The sequence below is a fragment of the Pteronotus mesoamericanus genome, unplaced genomic scaffold (genome assembly GCF_021234165.1).
Source record: "Pteronotus mesoamericanus isolate MK-2021 breed Mesoamerican mustached bat unplaced genomic scaffold, CSHL_Meso_final contig_24, whole genome shotgun sequence".
Taxonomy (NCBI): domain Eukaryota; kingdom Metazoa; phylum Chordata; class Mammalia; order Chiroptera; family Mormoopidae; genus Pteronotus; species Pteronotus mesoamericanus.
The window spans coordinates 14,990,378-15,008,891 of record NW_026555100.1 but is presented as its reverse complement, the minus strand read 5'-3'; the positions used below and the strand labels follow the sequence as shown (position 1 = coordinate 15,008,891).

Genomic DNA, 18,514 nt, shown 5'->3' with positions numbered 1-18,514 from the left:
TTTTGGACTAGACATATTTCAAAGGTTCAGTATAGCTTCCTGTGGCTCATGGTGTTCATAATGAACACAGCAGCTCTGAACAGTCACAGAAATGATTTATCTTATACTGACAAAAAAAGGGAAGAAATTCTAACCTTTCCTGTGTATTCTCTGTTTATCTTAAGATTTACGTCAGGATTTCTGATGGTATCTGGCCATTGTTTCTCCACGCTCACTCTGGCTCACTGAGCATCTAGTTGTCCTTATTCAATACACCAGTGAGTGTCATGGACCCCATCATAGTCTCTTCTTATATAACCCTGACCCTTTCTCTTCTCACTTTGGACACTCACTCCACTCTGCTCCAACACACTCTCTTTTCTACCATTGGGGAACTCCTTGGTAGAGCTTTTAAAGATGTTTCCTAGTATGCGGCTCATATACATCCACAAACAAATGAAGCTCAGAGATGGCACCGGTAGCTCATAAGGGGGAAGGGATGGGAGGGACGCACCAGAGCAAAGAAAACAAGAATAGTCATCTCTTTCCTTTTAAGTAAGAGACTCTCCTACTGAAATTACTCTTTCTGAAATGTAAAATAGCATAAAGAGAGTGAAAAATCCCTATTAAGTACAACACTCCTTTGGGGATTTTTTAAAAAAGAAATTAGGAGCTTATTACAAGATGACCTTTCACTTTTTCATATGTGTATGTGTTTGAAAAATGAAATTGTCCCTCTCAACGTATTAGTTCAAGTCTGTAAGAAGTTAAATATCTCCATGTTAATACACACACACAGAGTATTCTTATACTTAAGTCCAAGTAGGGGATTTTTTTCATTTTTAGAGATGTAGCAAATCAATTATCCTCAATGTTGAAAATAGAATATCTCATTTCCAAAGCCAGAGGAATGGCTGAACAAGAATGTTCTGTTTATATTTGAGTTTAAAGGCTGTTCTGATATTTACTGCTCCTTGCCAGGCTGTTCAATACAAAAATGTAGCTTTGACTTCTGTTCTGTCATGTTCTGTAATAACACCACAGAACATATCAATCACTAACCAGAATGAAGCAAGTTTATTGATTGTAACAAGGGAGAAAGAAAGAGAGAGAGAGAGAAAGAGAGAGAGAGAGAGAGTAATTCCCTATGTTTAAGAGGCCCTATCTTTATAAACTTCATAAATTATAGAAATCAAAATGTCCTTAAAAAGCATTTCCAGAATGGATCCTTAAATAGCCTTAAAAAGACAAGCGTCTTAAATTAATATTTTATTTTTATTATAGACAGTCATACTAAGAAAGACTAAAGCTGTGTTTACTGCATAGTTCTCCAAAAAATGGAAACATGAGTTATTCCGAAATCTTAAGAAAAAGTACGTAGTGAGCAGTGAAACAACACACTCATTCTAATTAGAATTGCTTCTACACAGTTGTTTTCTCAACATCCTGCATGATACTCTGCTTTGCGGGAGGAGCCTGGGGCTGGGACCTGGAAATGGCTGGTGGGTACTTGGCATCTGGGGAGAACAGTAGGACAAACGAGTTGCCCCATATATGTGAAAGTAGAAGTTTGAAGCACTGCAGCATTCTTTAGAGTCTGGCTTTTGTATTTTGGGGTTTGTTTCTTTTTTTAGTTTGCAACTTCATGGCAAGCCCTTGCAACTGGGGTAGGAAATCAGATGCTTTGTGTGCAGTACTCACACCTAGGCAGTCTTGCCACCTGTACATTAAGGACCAAGCTAAGTCCTCAGGTGTCCACTGTGCCCTGATGTCTGTTTACAAAATATCTGGAATTCTAAGGCAAAAGAGTCTTCCCAGAGGCTCCTGGTGCCATGATAGGTAGACCCCATTACCTCAAAGACAAATACGCCTTTGCCGAAGAACTATGCCCCACCACCTCCACCCCCTTACAGGTCTTGGAGCAGACCCTTCACTGAGACTGACACCCCTGAGGATCTTGTGGTTAGCAGAATAGATCAAAAGGAAGGTGAGAGTTTGAATGGTTTGGCATGGATTCCAGGCTCCTTCCCCACTTCCAGAATTCTTTTAGAGAGTCAGCTTCTGAAAACCCAGACTCTCTTCTCACTCTGCACATGGACTTAGCTCCCAGATTTCCCCCTTACTCCACAAGTAGTAGTGAAAATCGTCTTATCATCCCTCTCCTTTGCCGGTGCCCTTGTAGGCAAGCCTATTTCTAGAATATTTCTGCATTCCTTTGGAATTCACTACATATTTCAGAATAATATACAATAACATTTGGTGATTTAAATTTCTCTGCCTCCTTAAGATACAAAGATGAAATAAAGATAGAAATCCGACTATCACAGCTGGTAAAACCTGACTAAAAAAGAGGTTTGCTTGTGTTTTAATGGCAAGAATGCACGGAGTCACATGCTTTCAAACCAATTAGCAGTACAGATGAGCTAACAAGTCACATTCCATTTATAGGGTGGGGGAAGGGGAGAAGTCAAATCTGTATTTTTAAGTGTTTCTGAGAAATGAAGACCTCCAGGGCAGAAAGAAGGAGGATCAGGAAATAGTTATGCAAATCACATGCCTATAAAATTACTAAAATTTTGATCAGGAACATTAACAATTGCTCCAGCATTCACAAGTACCAAACAGGAGTGAGTAAGGCTGGGCATGTTTTGGAAAGGATTACAAGAGTGTTTACTTACATGGTTTGTTAAGCAGTCAATGAAGTCCACGGCTGTTTTGGACTTAAGCTGCCCAAGCAATCCAGGTATGACAAATGCAGTCATACATTCCACTCTCATTAGTGACTCTTGGGGATCTCAATGATTTTGACAAAGAGCCAAGTGACTAGACCGCATATAAAGCCTTTTTCATTTTTTTTTTTTTTCAGCTTCTTTCTAATAACAACACAAGTGCTCTCCCTTCCACAGGCGGTAGAAGGGGACCTGGATTCTGTGAGAGCAGAGTTCTCTGGAAATGCTAGACTGTAGTTAGTAGGAACTGTGGTTCAAGCAGCGTCGGGACACGGCTTGGGCTAAAGCAAACTTGGACACTCAAAGCGGCCATGACATCCAGGGAGGCAAGAAGTGAAGACTGCTCAGGGCTGTGCGGTCTTGGTGGCAGTTGAGAGTAAGGCTCTTTGGGTTTGGCTCTAGTTTTGGTTCACAATTCTGGACTTCTCTTTTAATGCTTTTATTTGAGAAAAGAACATGGCACTTAAAATGGAACTGTCAGTACAGTTATAGAAAATGATATACCTGTTTTTTTTTAAAGTGCCTACTGCTGTAAATTTATTACTTAAGTTAGAATGTTCTACAAGATGAAACTGCGCTTGATAATGGCCCTATGTGTTCCTATCTCACATAATACAGTTGCTTCTCAAACATTTCTCTTGGGTATAAAAAGCTGTTTATAGAAAAACAGAATAAAAGCAAACTTGAATATTCTTAAATCTATACGTAATTAATGCTTTGTGAATTTATGGAAAGACTCAACCAATTAACAGCTATTGAGTGCCAGCAGCTACAGTTTTTGGTGCCATTCTGTTAGCAGTGGAATAGTGAGTACATGGAATACAACTCTGGACTGAAAATAAAATTTTCAGGAGCTCATTTATGAATTTTTAAAGTAAAAATGCTGTCTTTAAGTTAAAGCCAAAATGAGGGCTAAGTGCTTCTGTTTTTCTTTTTTTTTCCCCCAAGTATTTGAAAACTGAAATTCTGTAGGAGATTATCTGTGAAATGCCTTTCTTTTATTACACCCATAAATTTCAGGAGTGGCTTTGATCAAGCCTTCTGCCATTCTTGGTTTCTAATCTTTTATTCATACGTTAATAACTTTAAAAACACTCATCCTATTTTTGTTGTAGTGAAAGAGGAAGTTTCTAAATAGTCAAAAGGAAAACATTGAAAATAGAACACAGTAAATGATAACTAAATTAGGGTAGGGGTTTTTTTTTTTTTCCAGAAAGAGCAATGCTCCATGCTGAAACTTGCCAGAGTATTTTAAGAGTATTGTCTATATAGAAAATGTTCTAGAGAATTGATATTCTCAGAGGAAAGGCATTACAGAAACGCAAAGTATTATCAGTAATGCGCACTATACATAGAACAATGTTTGTCAGTCCCTAATACTTCAACCAGTGGGGTTTAGTTTTCTAGCTTGTGTTTAGTGTTTAAAACACACACACACTCACACACAACTTGCAAATCAAATGCGTTAACGCTCTGCCGACTTCCTCTAGACATTGACCCTGGGGGTCAAACTCTTAGGAAAATGATGCCTGGTTTTCCATTCTCCTAATTTCAGTCCCCACCAACAAGCAAGTCCTTTCTCTGAGTGGAAGCTCACAAAGAATTTCTCGAGAGAATATGTAGCTGCATTGGCAACAAAATCCTCTCTGCAAAATGAGAAGAGAGAGTTGTTAACTGATGAGTCAATCCAGTTTTTATAGCAGTTTATCTTCGTGGTATTTCCAAGAGCATGAATGTTATAAAAAAAAAAAAAGAAAAGAAATAGAGACGGTCATGACAGGAAGAACACAGTTAAAAAAAACAGGAACATTTAAGCCAAAAGCAATTTACTTTGCCAGTAACTGGTTACATTTCCTTTGTTTTATTATTATTATTGCAAGAGTTGGGGTTGAGATGAAAGTTTCCCACACCTGCACTGACACATAACTTGTCAGAACCCATTGTGAAGTAAATGTATAAATAAATGAATGCCTGCGACTCTGAGTTCTAGACTCTAAGAAAACTTAAAAAAAAAACAAAAACTTGTTTTGCTATGTTGTCTTAAAAAAAGACTATAATTCTTTAATATGTGAAGGAGTTAAAAAAGGGAACTAACAAAACAAAACATAAGGGTTAGATGTCAAAGTAGCTTGAAGCACTGGTGGTCGCTGATTCTCCTGGGATTAACACTTATAGAAATAGTAGTGACTGCTCAAAGGTGAATACTTGTTAATTTCATGGCACTGAGTAAGAGGAACAGATGGGCAGTCATAGAGGAAAGATTTTTTTTTTTAAACCACAGAGATCTTTCACTGATTAGGCAGAAGAGTCAGGAGCCAGTGCACAGCTCTCTAAGGTTTATTGGAACTTTGTAGCTTTAGTGGAAGCCTGTCCCCTGCTGCTGAGTCAGGACCAGTAGGGACCCTGCTTGCTGTCAAGTCTGGAGAGTGCTGTTTGCTGCCTGAGGTGGGTTGCCACACCCTCATGATAGGTGGTATTCGAGAGAGTCTTCCATTTGGGGAAAGCTCCCTAGTGACTGCCAGCCCAAGTTAATAATAATACTTACCTCATTATGGGACAGAGTGAGTGTGTGTCTGTCTATAAGAGAGGTTACTTAAAGCAGAGGCTCTGGATAAAGTCCAGCTGCCTGGGCTGGAGTCCTTCTGCTACCTGTAACCCATTGTATGAGCCAAGACAAGTAATGTCATCTCTATCTCAGTTTCCTGGTCTGCAAAATGGGACTAACAATTGCACCTTCCTGTTGGTTTATTGTGAGTTTTAAATGAGTTATTGTATGCAAAGTGCTGGCTAGCACAGAGAAAGTGCTCAGTGTCAGCTCTTATTATTCTTCATGTATGATAGTAAAAACATTCATGCAAAGAGCATTGGTTGAACTGTATGAGCAAGCCAGGCCAGGGCTGGCTAGTGGATTATATATACATGGAAAAGCATCTGTGCATTTATTGTACCACAGTTTCTTTCTTTTTTTTTTTTAAGTAGAACTGATTATTGGTAAGTGTACTGCTGGCTTCCCAGAATAGCTTTTCTGGTAGAGATCAGTCTCATCTAAAGCACTGGAGCTGGTTTAAATCTGGAGTCTAGGATTTAGGTTCTGTCGGTGGGTACGCAGCCCTTAGCTGTCAAGGGGGCAGGGCAGGCCTCAGATGGTCCAGGGCAGCTGGACCAGGTGGAGCTGTTTTCTTACGTAAAAGAATGAAAGGCCAGAGCCTCCACCTGACCCCTGACCGCCATCATACCATAAAGCATTTATTTTTACTCACCTACCTAGCAAATGGTTTGTTTTCTTGATCCCGTATGGAAAAAAATACAGCTTGGGGACCAGAAATTTTGCTCTTTCCAAAAAAGCCAGCTTCCCAGCCTCAAAGAATCACCTGGGTTCTGTGGAGCCAAAAGGTTTCAAATTGTATTGTGGGACCTCCCACCCAGTCCTTGGAGGTCCACTCCACCCTCCACCGCGCTGTCCCTCCCCGCCCTGCCTCAAGACGCTGACCATCTGCCCCTTAGGGCGTTTGTTCATTGCATGTGGGACAAGACTGTGGCCCCAGTGAGAGGCCAAGTACAATGGCTTCAAAGAGAGAGCAGGAGCCAAAGGCTGCAGGTTTCCTGTCTCAATTCCCACAGCAAACTCAAGTCACTGGTTTAGGCTCCCAAAGCTCAATAGTAAGTAGTAAAGGTGAACGCAATTTTACAAGTGCCCAGTATGACAGGTGGACAGACCCAGCTCGTGGAAATACAAAAGAGAGAGATGTTGGGCATATTTATTTCCATTAGTCCCACGTTCACTCAACAAATTCATATTATGCAATGCTGCCTCCTAGATGTGTGCTGGGGCAGATGAGAGATGAATCCAACATGGTCCTGTCCTTACAGACTCTCCTACAGTATAATAATAAGCCATAAAATTCAGCTCAAATACAAAGACAGTAATGCCCTGCATAAGAGAAGGTTAGAAAAGGAGTTCAGAGGGCAGAGAAAATTGAGTTCGAGACTTGAGTAATCTTGGTGGGATTCAGCTAACATACCTTAAATACCAGTGTACTTGCCTTACTAGGAACAAGAGGCTTTTTTCTCTTGATCAAATCTCACATAGAGTTGAAGTTCATGTGACCAGAATATTAGGAGCTAGTGAGATCTAAATTTGTAATTCTCAGAATCTTCTGGGCAAGGACATGTGCGTCTCTGGGTTCTGAAAACAGCTCAGAGAATGGGGAAAACACACCCAATTTGAAGATAACTTATTGTCAGTTCCCGGAACCATTGTCTTTGCTTAAAACAGCCTGTTCAATGCAAGTTCTCTCTATCTGAAAGGCCTTTGGGATTTGAAAGCCTTTCTGGAAATAAATGCCTTTTAGGTTCAAATGCTTTTTGCCAAAATGTTAGGAAGGAAAGATCATAGTAACAAGTCTTAGAACAGAGGCGGTATTGTTTTGTTCCTTTCAGTAAAATGCCTCAGACCTACCCCAAGTTTGTCAGCTTTCTGCTCAGCTATTATTTTGATAAGGGGACATGAAAGTACATCCTTCCCCAGCGATCTTTCAAGTCTTAGCACTTAGGTCAGTTGTGGAAACACTTCTGTGCTACCCCATGTGTTCCAATCAAAAGAGTCCCCACCCTGGCTCCAGGCTGAGGGCTGTGTCAGTCATGGAAGCTGGCATCATGCTCTGACAGGGGAGCAGGAGGTCAGGATCCACAAAACAGGCCAGATGAAATCACCAACCCCGTGCAGGGAGGTGGAGAGAGCAGAGCCCTCTTTGCCAGTCTGGCAACTCCAGCGAAGTCCTCAGAGCTGATCCCACACACTCGGTGCTAGTCACCGCTGTGTGTTTACATGAGTAATGAAGCTGCCGGGGGAGGGGAGTTGTAAGCGGAGCGCGGAGCCTCACAGCTCTCATTCGGAGGGAAGCTGACATCCACACCAAGTCCAGTCCAGACTTCCAGGGACGTGGCCGGGGAGCAGTCAGTCACATGCTGTAGCTTTCAGGAGCACAGAGAGCGTCAGGCAGATGTTTGTCGACTGGAATGGGTAATCGCTACTTTCTCTTTGCTTGATTTGTGTTTGTGAGCTTGTTTACCTTCCATAATTCCAGGCTGGCTTTTGGGGGATGGACTTTCAGAGAAATATTTTGGGGTAGTGAGAGAAGGAAGAGGGGATTTGGGAGGGGGGGTCTGAGCTGGAGCCCCAAAGGCACTTTTTAAACTTTTGCCTTATTGTAAAGGCAGCTCTATTTACTGAGCCTTAAGAACAACCAACTGTTATCCACAGTAGAAAATCAAATTAGTGGGATTAACTGTGTTTGTAAAATGAGTACAATATAAAATGCCCTAAACACCACTGGTTAACTGCATGACATGAGTAAGATTAACAACAATTAGGAGGGTTCGAGTTGTTCAAATTTGGCATTGTCACAATCATAAAAAGTGTGGGTACCTGGGAAGGTCTGAAAGGAATTGCTTGGGGTGTAATTCATTCGTTTGGAATTCTTTAAGGACCAGTTGGTTAGTTGGTTTGTTTTACTTTTGTTCAACTTGCGTGACTGATGAAGTTAAATGTGAAAGCTGATGCCGGACAGCCCAGCCATAGCACTCAGTAAACAGCAGCTTTCTTTTTTTTTTTTCCTGCTTTCTGTATGGACCTTAAAGGGATTCAAGCTCAACATCAAGGTGGAAATATAACTTCGATTTGCATCTTGTCTGTAGCTTTTAGAAAGTATAAGCTCCACAGAATTTGGCTAACCCCAGTGTGATCTTTGGAAGTTATTTTAAATAACCCTCAAGATGGTCATTAAAATATATATTGAAAAGGAAAAGAGAGCATGCTGATTTAAATGTATCTGCCAGATTTGTTCAGATTTGAAACATGCTGGTCGCAATATTATTAGTAAATGCATGTAATAGTATTTTTTTCAGATTGTTTTCATGAGTGCCTCTCTCTATAGTGCGCTCTCTCTCTCTCTCTCTCTACTTATTTGTATAATTTGAGAAAATGCTTATGCCTCCAATTTTGAAGAGAGATGTTTTCAAACATTGCATTACTATGATACTATAATGGGCTGGCATATTACTTAGGTTTCTGAAAACAAGATACAAAACAAAACAAAGAATAATCTCAGAGCCTGTCTTCAGCCCAACCTGTTTCTTTTCCAACAATGAGGAAATGTGTTCTCCTTTCATCATCCTTCAGAGCTAAGGGCTTCATTTTATTTATATTAATTAGACATGTTTAATATCAGATTAGCTTTCGGAAAGAAGTACAGATGCGGACGGTCTTCCAAGATGCAACCCTTCAGAGAGAGAAGCATACATGAGGGCTGACCACCACAGATGTGTACATTTCTCTGCATATGTAGTGGGGGCCCACAGTAGCAAGATTCTCGGTGTTTAATAAAGAAACCCATGCCAGGGAAAATGTATATTAATTGTTCTCTCCATTTCTTTTCAGCGCCAAATCTTAAAGGCAGACCACGCAAAAAGAAAACATGCCCACAGAGAAGAGATTCATTCAGTGCCGTTAAAGATTCTAACAACAATTCTGATGGCAAAGCCATTGCAAAGGTACAGTTGTTTGCGCCATGGTGTTCATTTTGCGGCATCTTTTCATTTTTCCTTTACCTCTTTATCTCTCTGTTCTTGTTTCTTAGTGGCAGTTTGCAATTCCAAATCTGACTTTGGTATTCACAGCTTTCTGCTGTGTCTGTTCCCGCCACCTCCCCTGCCTTGGGTGGCAGAGTCGGGGCGGGAGTAGGGGGGAGTTGGCATTTTGATTAGTCAACAGAAAGACTTCCCACCTCCCAGTCTGGCCTGTTGTGTAAAGGACAGATGATTAAGCGCCCACGTCATTGGAGCTGAGATTTCATAGTAGGTGACACAATGACATAGTTTACTCTGCCTGTATCAAAAATAGACCAGCTAAACCATCCTCTTTCTGAATGTGTTCAGCTAAATATGCTGCAGAGATTGACAGAGGATGAAGTTAGAAAAGGCTAGAATTAATCATTTCAGTTTTTTTTTTCAAAATCACCTCTAGTTTACCTTCGTGTAAAATTAAAGACACATAGCAAAATATTTACATGTATACATATACCTATGTATATACATTTATATCTTTTTAAAGATCTCTCTTAATTCATAATAAAGATCCAAATTCTAGACTAATTTTTGAGGACCCAGGCCCATTTCACTTACACATTCTTTGGAACCTTTAAAGTGCACGCCTGAAGTATTTAGCACCATGAAGTGTGAAGAGTCACTTCATATTTTTAGACTTATCTTTTTTTCTTTTGTGAGCTTGGATCAGATTTCCATGGTTCCATTTATGGGCTGTTCATGTTTAGGTGTTGTTTCTGTGCCAAAAGGCAGCAATAACCCCTTTAGAACCTGATTTGAAGACTGGATATCTGCTGATACCACATATCCAGATCCAAGGACTAAACTTATGAAGGTGGAAACATTTTGATTATGGGGTGAATTTGGAAGATTCTGATGTAGGAAAACATCAACTCAGTTCTGTGTTGAAAATCTACTATTTTTCTGCCATGTACTCCACTTCTCCTCCCAGTGTAATGAAGCAAATCCTAAATATCCACCTTCTACAAGTCTGATCTTCATTGGGAATTTCTGAGGATGTTTTGGTTAGCATTTCTTCATGCTTCCAAGATTGCAAAGGTTTAAAAAGAGATCACACAGTAAAAATGTGTATTTCCTGGCTTAAAAAAAAATCTCTTTCCCTAAATTATTTTTGTCCTGTTGTTTAACCATCTGCAAGTGGGTCCGCCTGACTACCAAGTATGACCTTTTTTTAGTAATTTGGACATCTTGGCCCTAGAGCTACCCATCTAGGGCTTCGGCTTCCGTGGTCCCAAAGGATGTCAGCAAGAACAGTTTATTGTACCCTGTGATGTGGTTTGCAAGATATTAAAGAATGGAGCGAGAAGGTTTTAGGATTGTAACATTCAGCAGAGCTTATATTGCCAATGCCTTATGTTGGCTTCCTGCCCCATACTTCTAAGATGACATCATGTGTTTATCCAGCATTTCCTGTACCTGAGCCCAGCAGAATGAAGCTCCTTTTCATGTCACATGGAGTCACTACCAACGTATGCCTCTGGGAGTTTTATAAAACTTACACAACTGACCTGAAAGTACACACAACCCTCCAATATCTCTCTCCATGGAAGGCAGCTCAGGACTCACACTAAGACCCACAAAACTAAAGAAAACAAGAGCCTGTTCTGTGTTTGATGTTCTCTGACTTATTCTTCTTAGGAGGGACAGTCTTCGAGTCTGGGTTTTTCTATGGGACCATTTCTGCCCCACCTCCTACGAGTGCAGCCTTTCAGAATTTTTACCTAGAGAAAGATTATCCTTCCATCGTTGGTTTCAGTGGTGAATGTGTGGATGTTCGGCTGCAGCCAGCTCCCAGGGACCAATCTAAACATCCAACTCTTCTTGGAGTTTTGGATTACAGTCCTGCTGTTCCGGTGGGTCAGGCAAGACCACTTCATGTATTGTAGAACAGAGAGACAGGTAGTGTCAAGTATGGTAGGCTTATCTGTTGGCACCAACAAACCAATGTAAAATCCCTACAGAATGAAGAAGCCACATCTGGGGCCAGGACAACCAGTAAAAAGGCATTTGTGTCATAAAGTGATCTTTTTGCATGAAATGCTACAGTAGAGATTACAAACTGGTGACCATCTGCTCATTTGCTGAGCTACAAGCAACAAGTCAGGTGACAGCTAGTTGGGCTTTATGACCAAGAGCTGCATGATCTTTTTCTCAAAAGTTTCACAAACAGACCATGTCTGACGATGGATAAGTACCAGCTTTCTGCAGCAACATACAGCAAAGCTCTTAGTGTGATAATCCACAGGACTTTTTGTGTGCGTAACTGCAAATGCAAGTCAAGTAATTTATCTGTCACCATCAAAAGGTTATACTCTTTCAATGTGATCATGAAAGCTAGGTTTCATGAGAAACCACTGCGAATTTCCTGGCTTTCCAAAGACAGCAAAAGTCACATGGGAAAAAGGCTACCAGTTCTCTGAAGATGTCATTAAGGTGTCCAACTCAAATCCTGCTGTTTCCTTTGGGATCATCTTTTACCAACACATCCGGGGCCCAAACCCTTTCATATAGTGAGCTGTACAAGAGAAATCTCAGCCTAAGTCTCTTAATGAAAGGCCTCCACTGATAGAAGGCAAATGACTTTTCACACCCTGAAAGCACTTTCCAGAGGCCAGAAGTATGTAACAGGTGTCTTATATTCTAAAAAGAATACAAAAAAGAAGCCATGGTATGCAGTATCTTCTTTCATTTAAAACACCTGTGTACTTTCAATATTTTACAAATATGACACTTTTATTATTTTCAATATTTTTCATGCCATTTGGTTCCCAGAACTACCGCCATGGTTTATCCTTTTTGGTTTCCTGAGGAAGAAATTGAGGGTCTCCTAGCAAGTTAGTGACTGAGTTGAAATTATTCTAGCTTCTTTCCTGTTGGTTCAGCATATCCTGCTGCCCCAGTTGAGAGCTGGATTAGTTATAACTCAATCCAGTGAAAGGATGTGGTTAATATCAAATAGGCGGTGGTTCATTGAAAACATTAAATGTGGATTCTTTAATTAGCACTTCCTCAATCACTTTGGAAGCCCCAAAGCTCTTAGTGAGCTCAACAAGTGTAAGATGTACAAGTCGGCGAAAACAGATCTAGTAATTAACTGTTACCATCAAAAGGGTGGGCCCTCTCAAGGTCAACGCGAAGACTAGCTCCCATTTAAAATTTCAGTAGATAAAAATGCTGAGAATGTTTGGGTAAATGTGAAAAAATGTAGAAAGGAGCTTGGCCTGTTTCTATCCAGAAACATAATAATACCCTAAAGGGCTCATTTATATTAACTGAAGAGACGCATGGAGCTAGTCTGAGAAAGGAAGCTGCTGGTTCCCCAGGAGAAAGCAGCTAGGAAGCCCCCTGAGGTTCAAGATGGAGTTCAGGAGGTGGCAGTCTGGCCTCACTTAGAGCCTTTTCTGTGAAGCAGGGAGTCTGGGTGACGTGGGGCCTGGTTTGTGCCACTCCCCCTCTCCCCCTACCCATGCTTTCCTTCTGTTTCTGCACAGGTGAGGCAGAAGTTTAGGCAGCTATCTAAACACTGAGGCACAAACCCCACACTCCTTTAACAGTGGCATTTCTGACCTAGTAATATAGATAATTGGCCCATTACTGCTATAGATTTAAGACTCAGCCTGTTTCATATGCAAACCGTACATCTACGCTTGTTTGTACATGATTGAGGTTTAGAGCAAGCGAGACCTCTAAAACCAGCGTTCTAACCCCGCTCTAGCCAATAGATAACCTCGCTGAGAGTCAGTTTCCTCAACTGTAAAATGGGGCTAAGTACCAGACTTTTGTGATTCTTATGTACATTAGGTAGTCTATATGAAGCCCACAGCACTGGCTCTAGCTCATTGTAGGCACTCTGTCAATACCGTCTCCTTCCCTTTGCTCTAAATACAGTGCTCTGGAAGAAACCGAGCACTTCTATACACCGAAAAGCACCTCGTTTTATCTTTTACTTCTCATTTGATAAATCACCTCTCCAAGCTGTAGGTTTGTGTAAAAACCTAGTCATTATAATGTGCTTTTTAAATTGGAAGTATGCTTTGACTACCAATTTAATATTTTTATGAGTATCACTAAAGTATAGTGTTTAAAACCACAAGCCCTAGAGTTGAAACTACCCAAGTTCAAATACCAAACTTGCCACTTAATAACTTGGACAGTATCTTGTGATCCGTGTACATGTTGCTCATCTTCTCTATACCTCAGTTTCCTCTAATAGGAGAAGATTAACTTGTCTCCTTAGAGTTATGGGCATGAAGTGTGATAATACCTAAAAAGTGCATATTATAAGAGCCTGGCTACATAGTAAGCATTTGAAAAAGTTTGGAACCAATACAGATTAAAACTGGAGTCATTTTATGATTTCCAAAAGCCATGAAATTATAGATGTCATCAGAACTTTAGACTCAACAATCTAAAATTTGGCAGTGAGAATTGATGACCACATAAAGTTTCCCAGGATGTTCGCCTTAATATATAATGTTACAATGTACCAAAGTTTGAAAATACTGTAAGTAAAAATTCTACATGGAAAAATGTTTTAATACCATTTCCATAGCTCCTTAAAAATTAAAATCTTATCTAGAAGCCTAGTTGAATGACTTGTGCAGGAAGTTTTATTTTTAGCAGCACCAGTCTGAAGATATTAAACTAGTGTGTTCACTTGAGAGACTGAGCAATAAAGAAAACCTTTTAAAAGGATACACTTGCCTTTAATAAATAAGCATAGCCTTTTATGTTCTTAGTGCTTGGGAAGGAGAATCTGAAGAGAAAGAAAATGAGAGGTCAAAAATCTGAAATGGAAAACGTTGTTGAGTATGTGGGACATTTTTATTCATACCATTTCCCCAGCACTTGCCCTCTTCTCTTCAGTGTTAGATATGGAGATGTAAAGAATATTGGAATGTACACATTCCCCACGGGCGCACTTGAACTCAAAGTTTGACCCTTTGTACTTCCCCCTTTTACAATTAAAATAGCTCAGCAACTTAGCGTTATATTTAACAGCCATCAAAGGCCTCTTGTAGAACATGGCAGTGAGGAGGGAACGTTAGGTTAGCCGTTTGGTATGCCAAGTTCCATATTCGCCTAGAGTGTGGTAGGAAGAACATCTGGAGCATTAACCACCATTTATTTTTTAATTATGCTTTTCACTTATTCTTCTTGGGTTGTTAGCCGACCTCTACTCTTTCCTTTGTGGCAAATTCACATTTCCTATTTTAGCCTCAGGGCTGACAGAAAAGCAAGAAGCACTCATTAAAGAGGGAGGATCTTTTGTTTCCTACCGGGGGTAGATCTGGCTCCACCCTCAGGTGAGACAGCAGAGACCTTGCTGATGTTCCTGAGGCCAACATATGCTGGCAACCACATGTGTTTTCAGGTTGCTGGAAAGAGTAGCAACAAAATAACTTTCCTATGAAGAGATCCACTTGTCTTTCATTCTGATAGGAAGTGTGAAATGTAAAACTATTTCTCAAGGTCAGGATTATTATTCAATGACATTGACAGATGTGCCCCTTAGGAAAAGTATGTAAAGAAGCAGGAGAATGGCCCCACCAGATGCAAACACTGTTTTTAGTTTCATATCAACATACTTGCAAGGAGTCTAAAAAGAGGCTGGCACAGTTTGGCAAACCGTGGCCCACTGGCCACCTGTTTCTATAAATAAAGTTGGATTGGGACCCAGCCATACCCATTTGTTCACATATTGTCTCAGACTGCTTTCACACTTGATTTGCGTAGTTGCAATGGAGACTATAATGGGCCAAAAACCTCCAGTATTTACTATCTGGCCCTTGACAGAAATTTACCATCCCCTAGTCTAAGACAATTCATATTCATTGATGCCTCTAAAAAGCTATTTCAGAGCAACGGTAATTTATTGGCTCTCCCTTCCCACTCAGTGAAACGTGTCACTAGCTATGTCTTTGTAAACAGTCCAGGACTCTGCTTGACTTAACGTGGCATTTTTGCCCCCTTTTCCAGGTGAAATGTGAGGCCAGGTCTGCCTTGACCAAACCGAAGAATAACCAGAACAACTGTAAAAAAGTCTCAAATGAAGAAAAACCCAAGGTTGCCATCGGTGAAGAGTGCAGGGCAGACGAGCAGGCCTTCCTGGTGGCACTCTATAAATACATGAAAGAGAGGAAGACGCCAATAGAACGAATACCCTATTTAGGTTTTAAACAGAGTAAGTATACTTGTTTTCATTTTTGAAATATTAAAATTGCTCAGTTTCTTTGAACTGGAAAAAAATATTTTGGACTCAGGATTATGTTGAAATCCTAATCTGGGGACGATGATGCTTTCTGTTTATACTAAATCTACAAATCATCCAAGCCAGGAATTTTTTTCCCTTCCTCTTTCCGCTACATTGTTCCCTTCTGGGGCAGTTGCAGTGAGATATTTATAGGCTTGAATCCACTGATTATGACTGGAAATAGACATGTTGAAAGTTTCTCATTTTCTGTTTTGTCAATCTTGAGTGTTTGCAACGCCTTTCTTCTGAGATAATGATATGACGTAGCTTTATCAGGCACAGATGTTGCCTGTGAAAAGACAGCTTTTAAAAGGAGGACATTTAAAGGTGGACAAAACAACAACAGAGAGAAAACATATTTCCTAAGCTCCAAATTTGTTGAGATAACAAAAACCTGATGACTTCAGAGGAAACAAGAAATATACAAATTTGAATCAAGCACCCAATTTTAAATTACTTTGACATGTAACCGTCCTCAGTATATTTTTATGTGGATCGGGGAACTCACAGCTGACCAGAATGCTAAGTAAAAAAAGAAGAAACCCAGATCCTGTCTTTGATTTCACAAATAAATATATATTTTGCCTCTGTCTGGGTTTTGTGGCACACAAAGTGTGAGCCCCTGGCTTGAAATAGTATTTTCTCCAAATGTATCTTCCTAGATTAAAACCATGTGTCATTTTGATGAAGAATGTCAAACCTGCATGTTTTACATAACAATTTACATACCTAATAGCAATTGGCACTGATTGCAAGAGAACACTCGCAGCCATTATAAACTTATATAACTACGAATGATTACAATGTTTGTCTGAAAACTGGTTGCTGGAAATAGAAGTAAAATTAATGTACTATGAACAGCTTTGTTGCATTATGCATTGGTTCAGATTAAATCAAGGCCTAGGCAGGGCTCTTGATAGCTTTGAAATAGTGCAAGGTTCAATGAGGCTTTTCGAACATGGTGTGTCACAGATCCTTTAAAATTTTTTCTTTTACTTTATTTTTTATTTCTCTTACCCAGGAATTCCTTGAAGTTCAATTTTCCCCTCTTGCATAAAAGAATCAAATCCATAGCAGTCCCATTCCACAGGATTTGGTACAAATGAACAGGGTTGCCAGCAGTTGGCATAGTTGTTTAACAGCATAAACATATGCAAACCCTGTAAAGAAAAATCTGTTTAAAAGAAACATTTTTGTAACACCCCTCATGCAAGTTAGGGGACTAAATGGACTCATTTCCTCTGTGATTGAGTATCTTCATTCCCTTTGATCTGTCGTATCACTGATGCCTGAAGGGTGAAATATTTTTCCTACTCACTGCAAGGCACCACATGTTTGTGAAATACAGTATGAGCTTTTAATATAGTGCTGCCATCAGACATCCTATTAAAAAGATAATCATAGGTTAATGTGGCTGTTATTTATTGATTATGGAGAGTTTTTATCTGAAGGAAGCATATATTACCATTTAATCGATGGCTTCTTTCTAAGGGTTGAACAAGATCAGTCCCAATTTGGAAAATCCCACAGTTTCCCCAAGGACATAGTAACTTAGCTTCTCTTGGTCTGCTGATGGCAACAGGACGAAAACTGTGTTGTCCTTTATCCTAAAAGTAGAACCATTTCCGTATTTGTGACTGTTCTTTAGAAATATTTTAAGTGGTAATAATATATCCTGTTATTGAGTGCCCTTTGGCAAATTGTTTCCTAGAACTTAGATCTCTGGGGTACGTTAGTATTTCTTTTTTTTTTTTTTTTTCTCTTTCTCATTGAAAAACAAAACAAAACAAAAAAATGTTTTAATTGACATTTCTTGGAAGTATGTTAATGCAATGCTTATCTAAATACTTATTGTCCCTCTAACAGTTAACCTTTGGACTATGTTTCAAGCTGCTCAAAAACTGGGAGGATATGAAACAGTAAGTGTTTAAGCAACTTAAATGAAATAATTTTGCAATCTAAACACCCCCCCCCCCACCCTTGATCAAAATAGAGAAAATACAAAAGCAAACCATCACTGACTGCCTTTTCAAATGGCTCTACACTTTTGGGGGTTTATTGGGCCGCTTTTGGAAACAGTCCCAATTAGTTCCAGGTTTGGCAAAATTGTAAACTTGTCGTAAAAACTACAAGTGGAAAACATATGTAACTCTCCCCTGTCAGGGAAATTAGTTGGGTCTGTAATTTTTTTCCATGTTGAGAAAGGGCTATTATTGTACAACAAGCCAAGATTGCATAAAAGAAATTTCCCTTGGCAACATACCTGACATCTGTTCATGTCTAATATGGGAAATGTATTAAAGGCTTTCAAAAGTAATCAGTATTGGCCATTAAGGAATAAAATGCAGCAGAATCTCCTCTCGTTCTAGGGCAAAGAAGCTTTATTAGACAAGGGTCAGTGCCGCATAAACAGGAAGTTATCAAACTTATTCAGAACAGGCTCTGACACTCTTTATCAGCTAATTCTAACTGACAGGAACGGGTTATTTTTAGCCCACAGGAAAATTTGATGGCCACGGACTTTTACAGCATGTATTTTGAACCAAGAAAATGTTAGAGCAACAAACTAAGATTAAAATCTTGAAAGAAGAAGAAAGGGCTGCATTAATATAGCACACAGAGATGACATCTGTAATGAAATCAATTGACATAGGAAGATGTCGTCATTGGAAATATTTTCTCCTTCACACAATGATCAGATTAAGTTGTGCAGTTTCTTCTGCAATTGAATAAGAAATTGTATTTTCTTTCCTTACGAAGTAACCTGGGATATCTCTATATCATAGTAAAATGACAGTGAGAGACAAAAAGTCAAGAAAATGAAATTCATTTTAGCCCAAACATATTAACTAGTGTTTCTGGCCAGATATAGCATATTGTTCCACAAACTAATATAATAGTTTGATGTCAGGGGTTGGGACAGAAAAAA

At 39.7% G+C, this 18,514-nt stretch overlaps 1 protein-coding gene across 1 annotated transcript in view; it reads left to right on the top strand.

Moving 5' to 3' along the window:
* Positions 1 to 18,514, top strand: part of ARID5B (AT-rich interaction domain 5B) — a 178,405-nt gene that overhangs the window by 126,502 nt on the left and 33,389 nt on the right. The window contains exons 5-7 of the mRNA XM_054572736.1: positions 9,148 to 9,260; positions 15,312 to 15,516; positions 17,452 to 17,504. Of these exons, the coding sequence (XP_054428711.1) occupies positions 9,148 to 9,260; positions 15,312 to 15,516; positions 17,452 to 17,504 (371 nt within the window). The remainder of the gene's footprint in view (positions 1 to 9,147; positions 9,261 to 15,311; positions 15,517 to 17,451; positions 17,505 to 18,514) is intronic.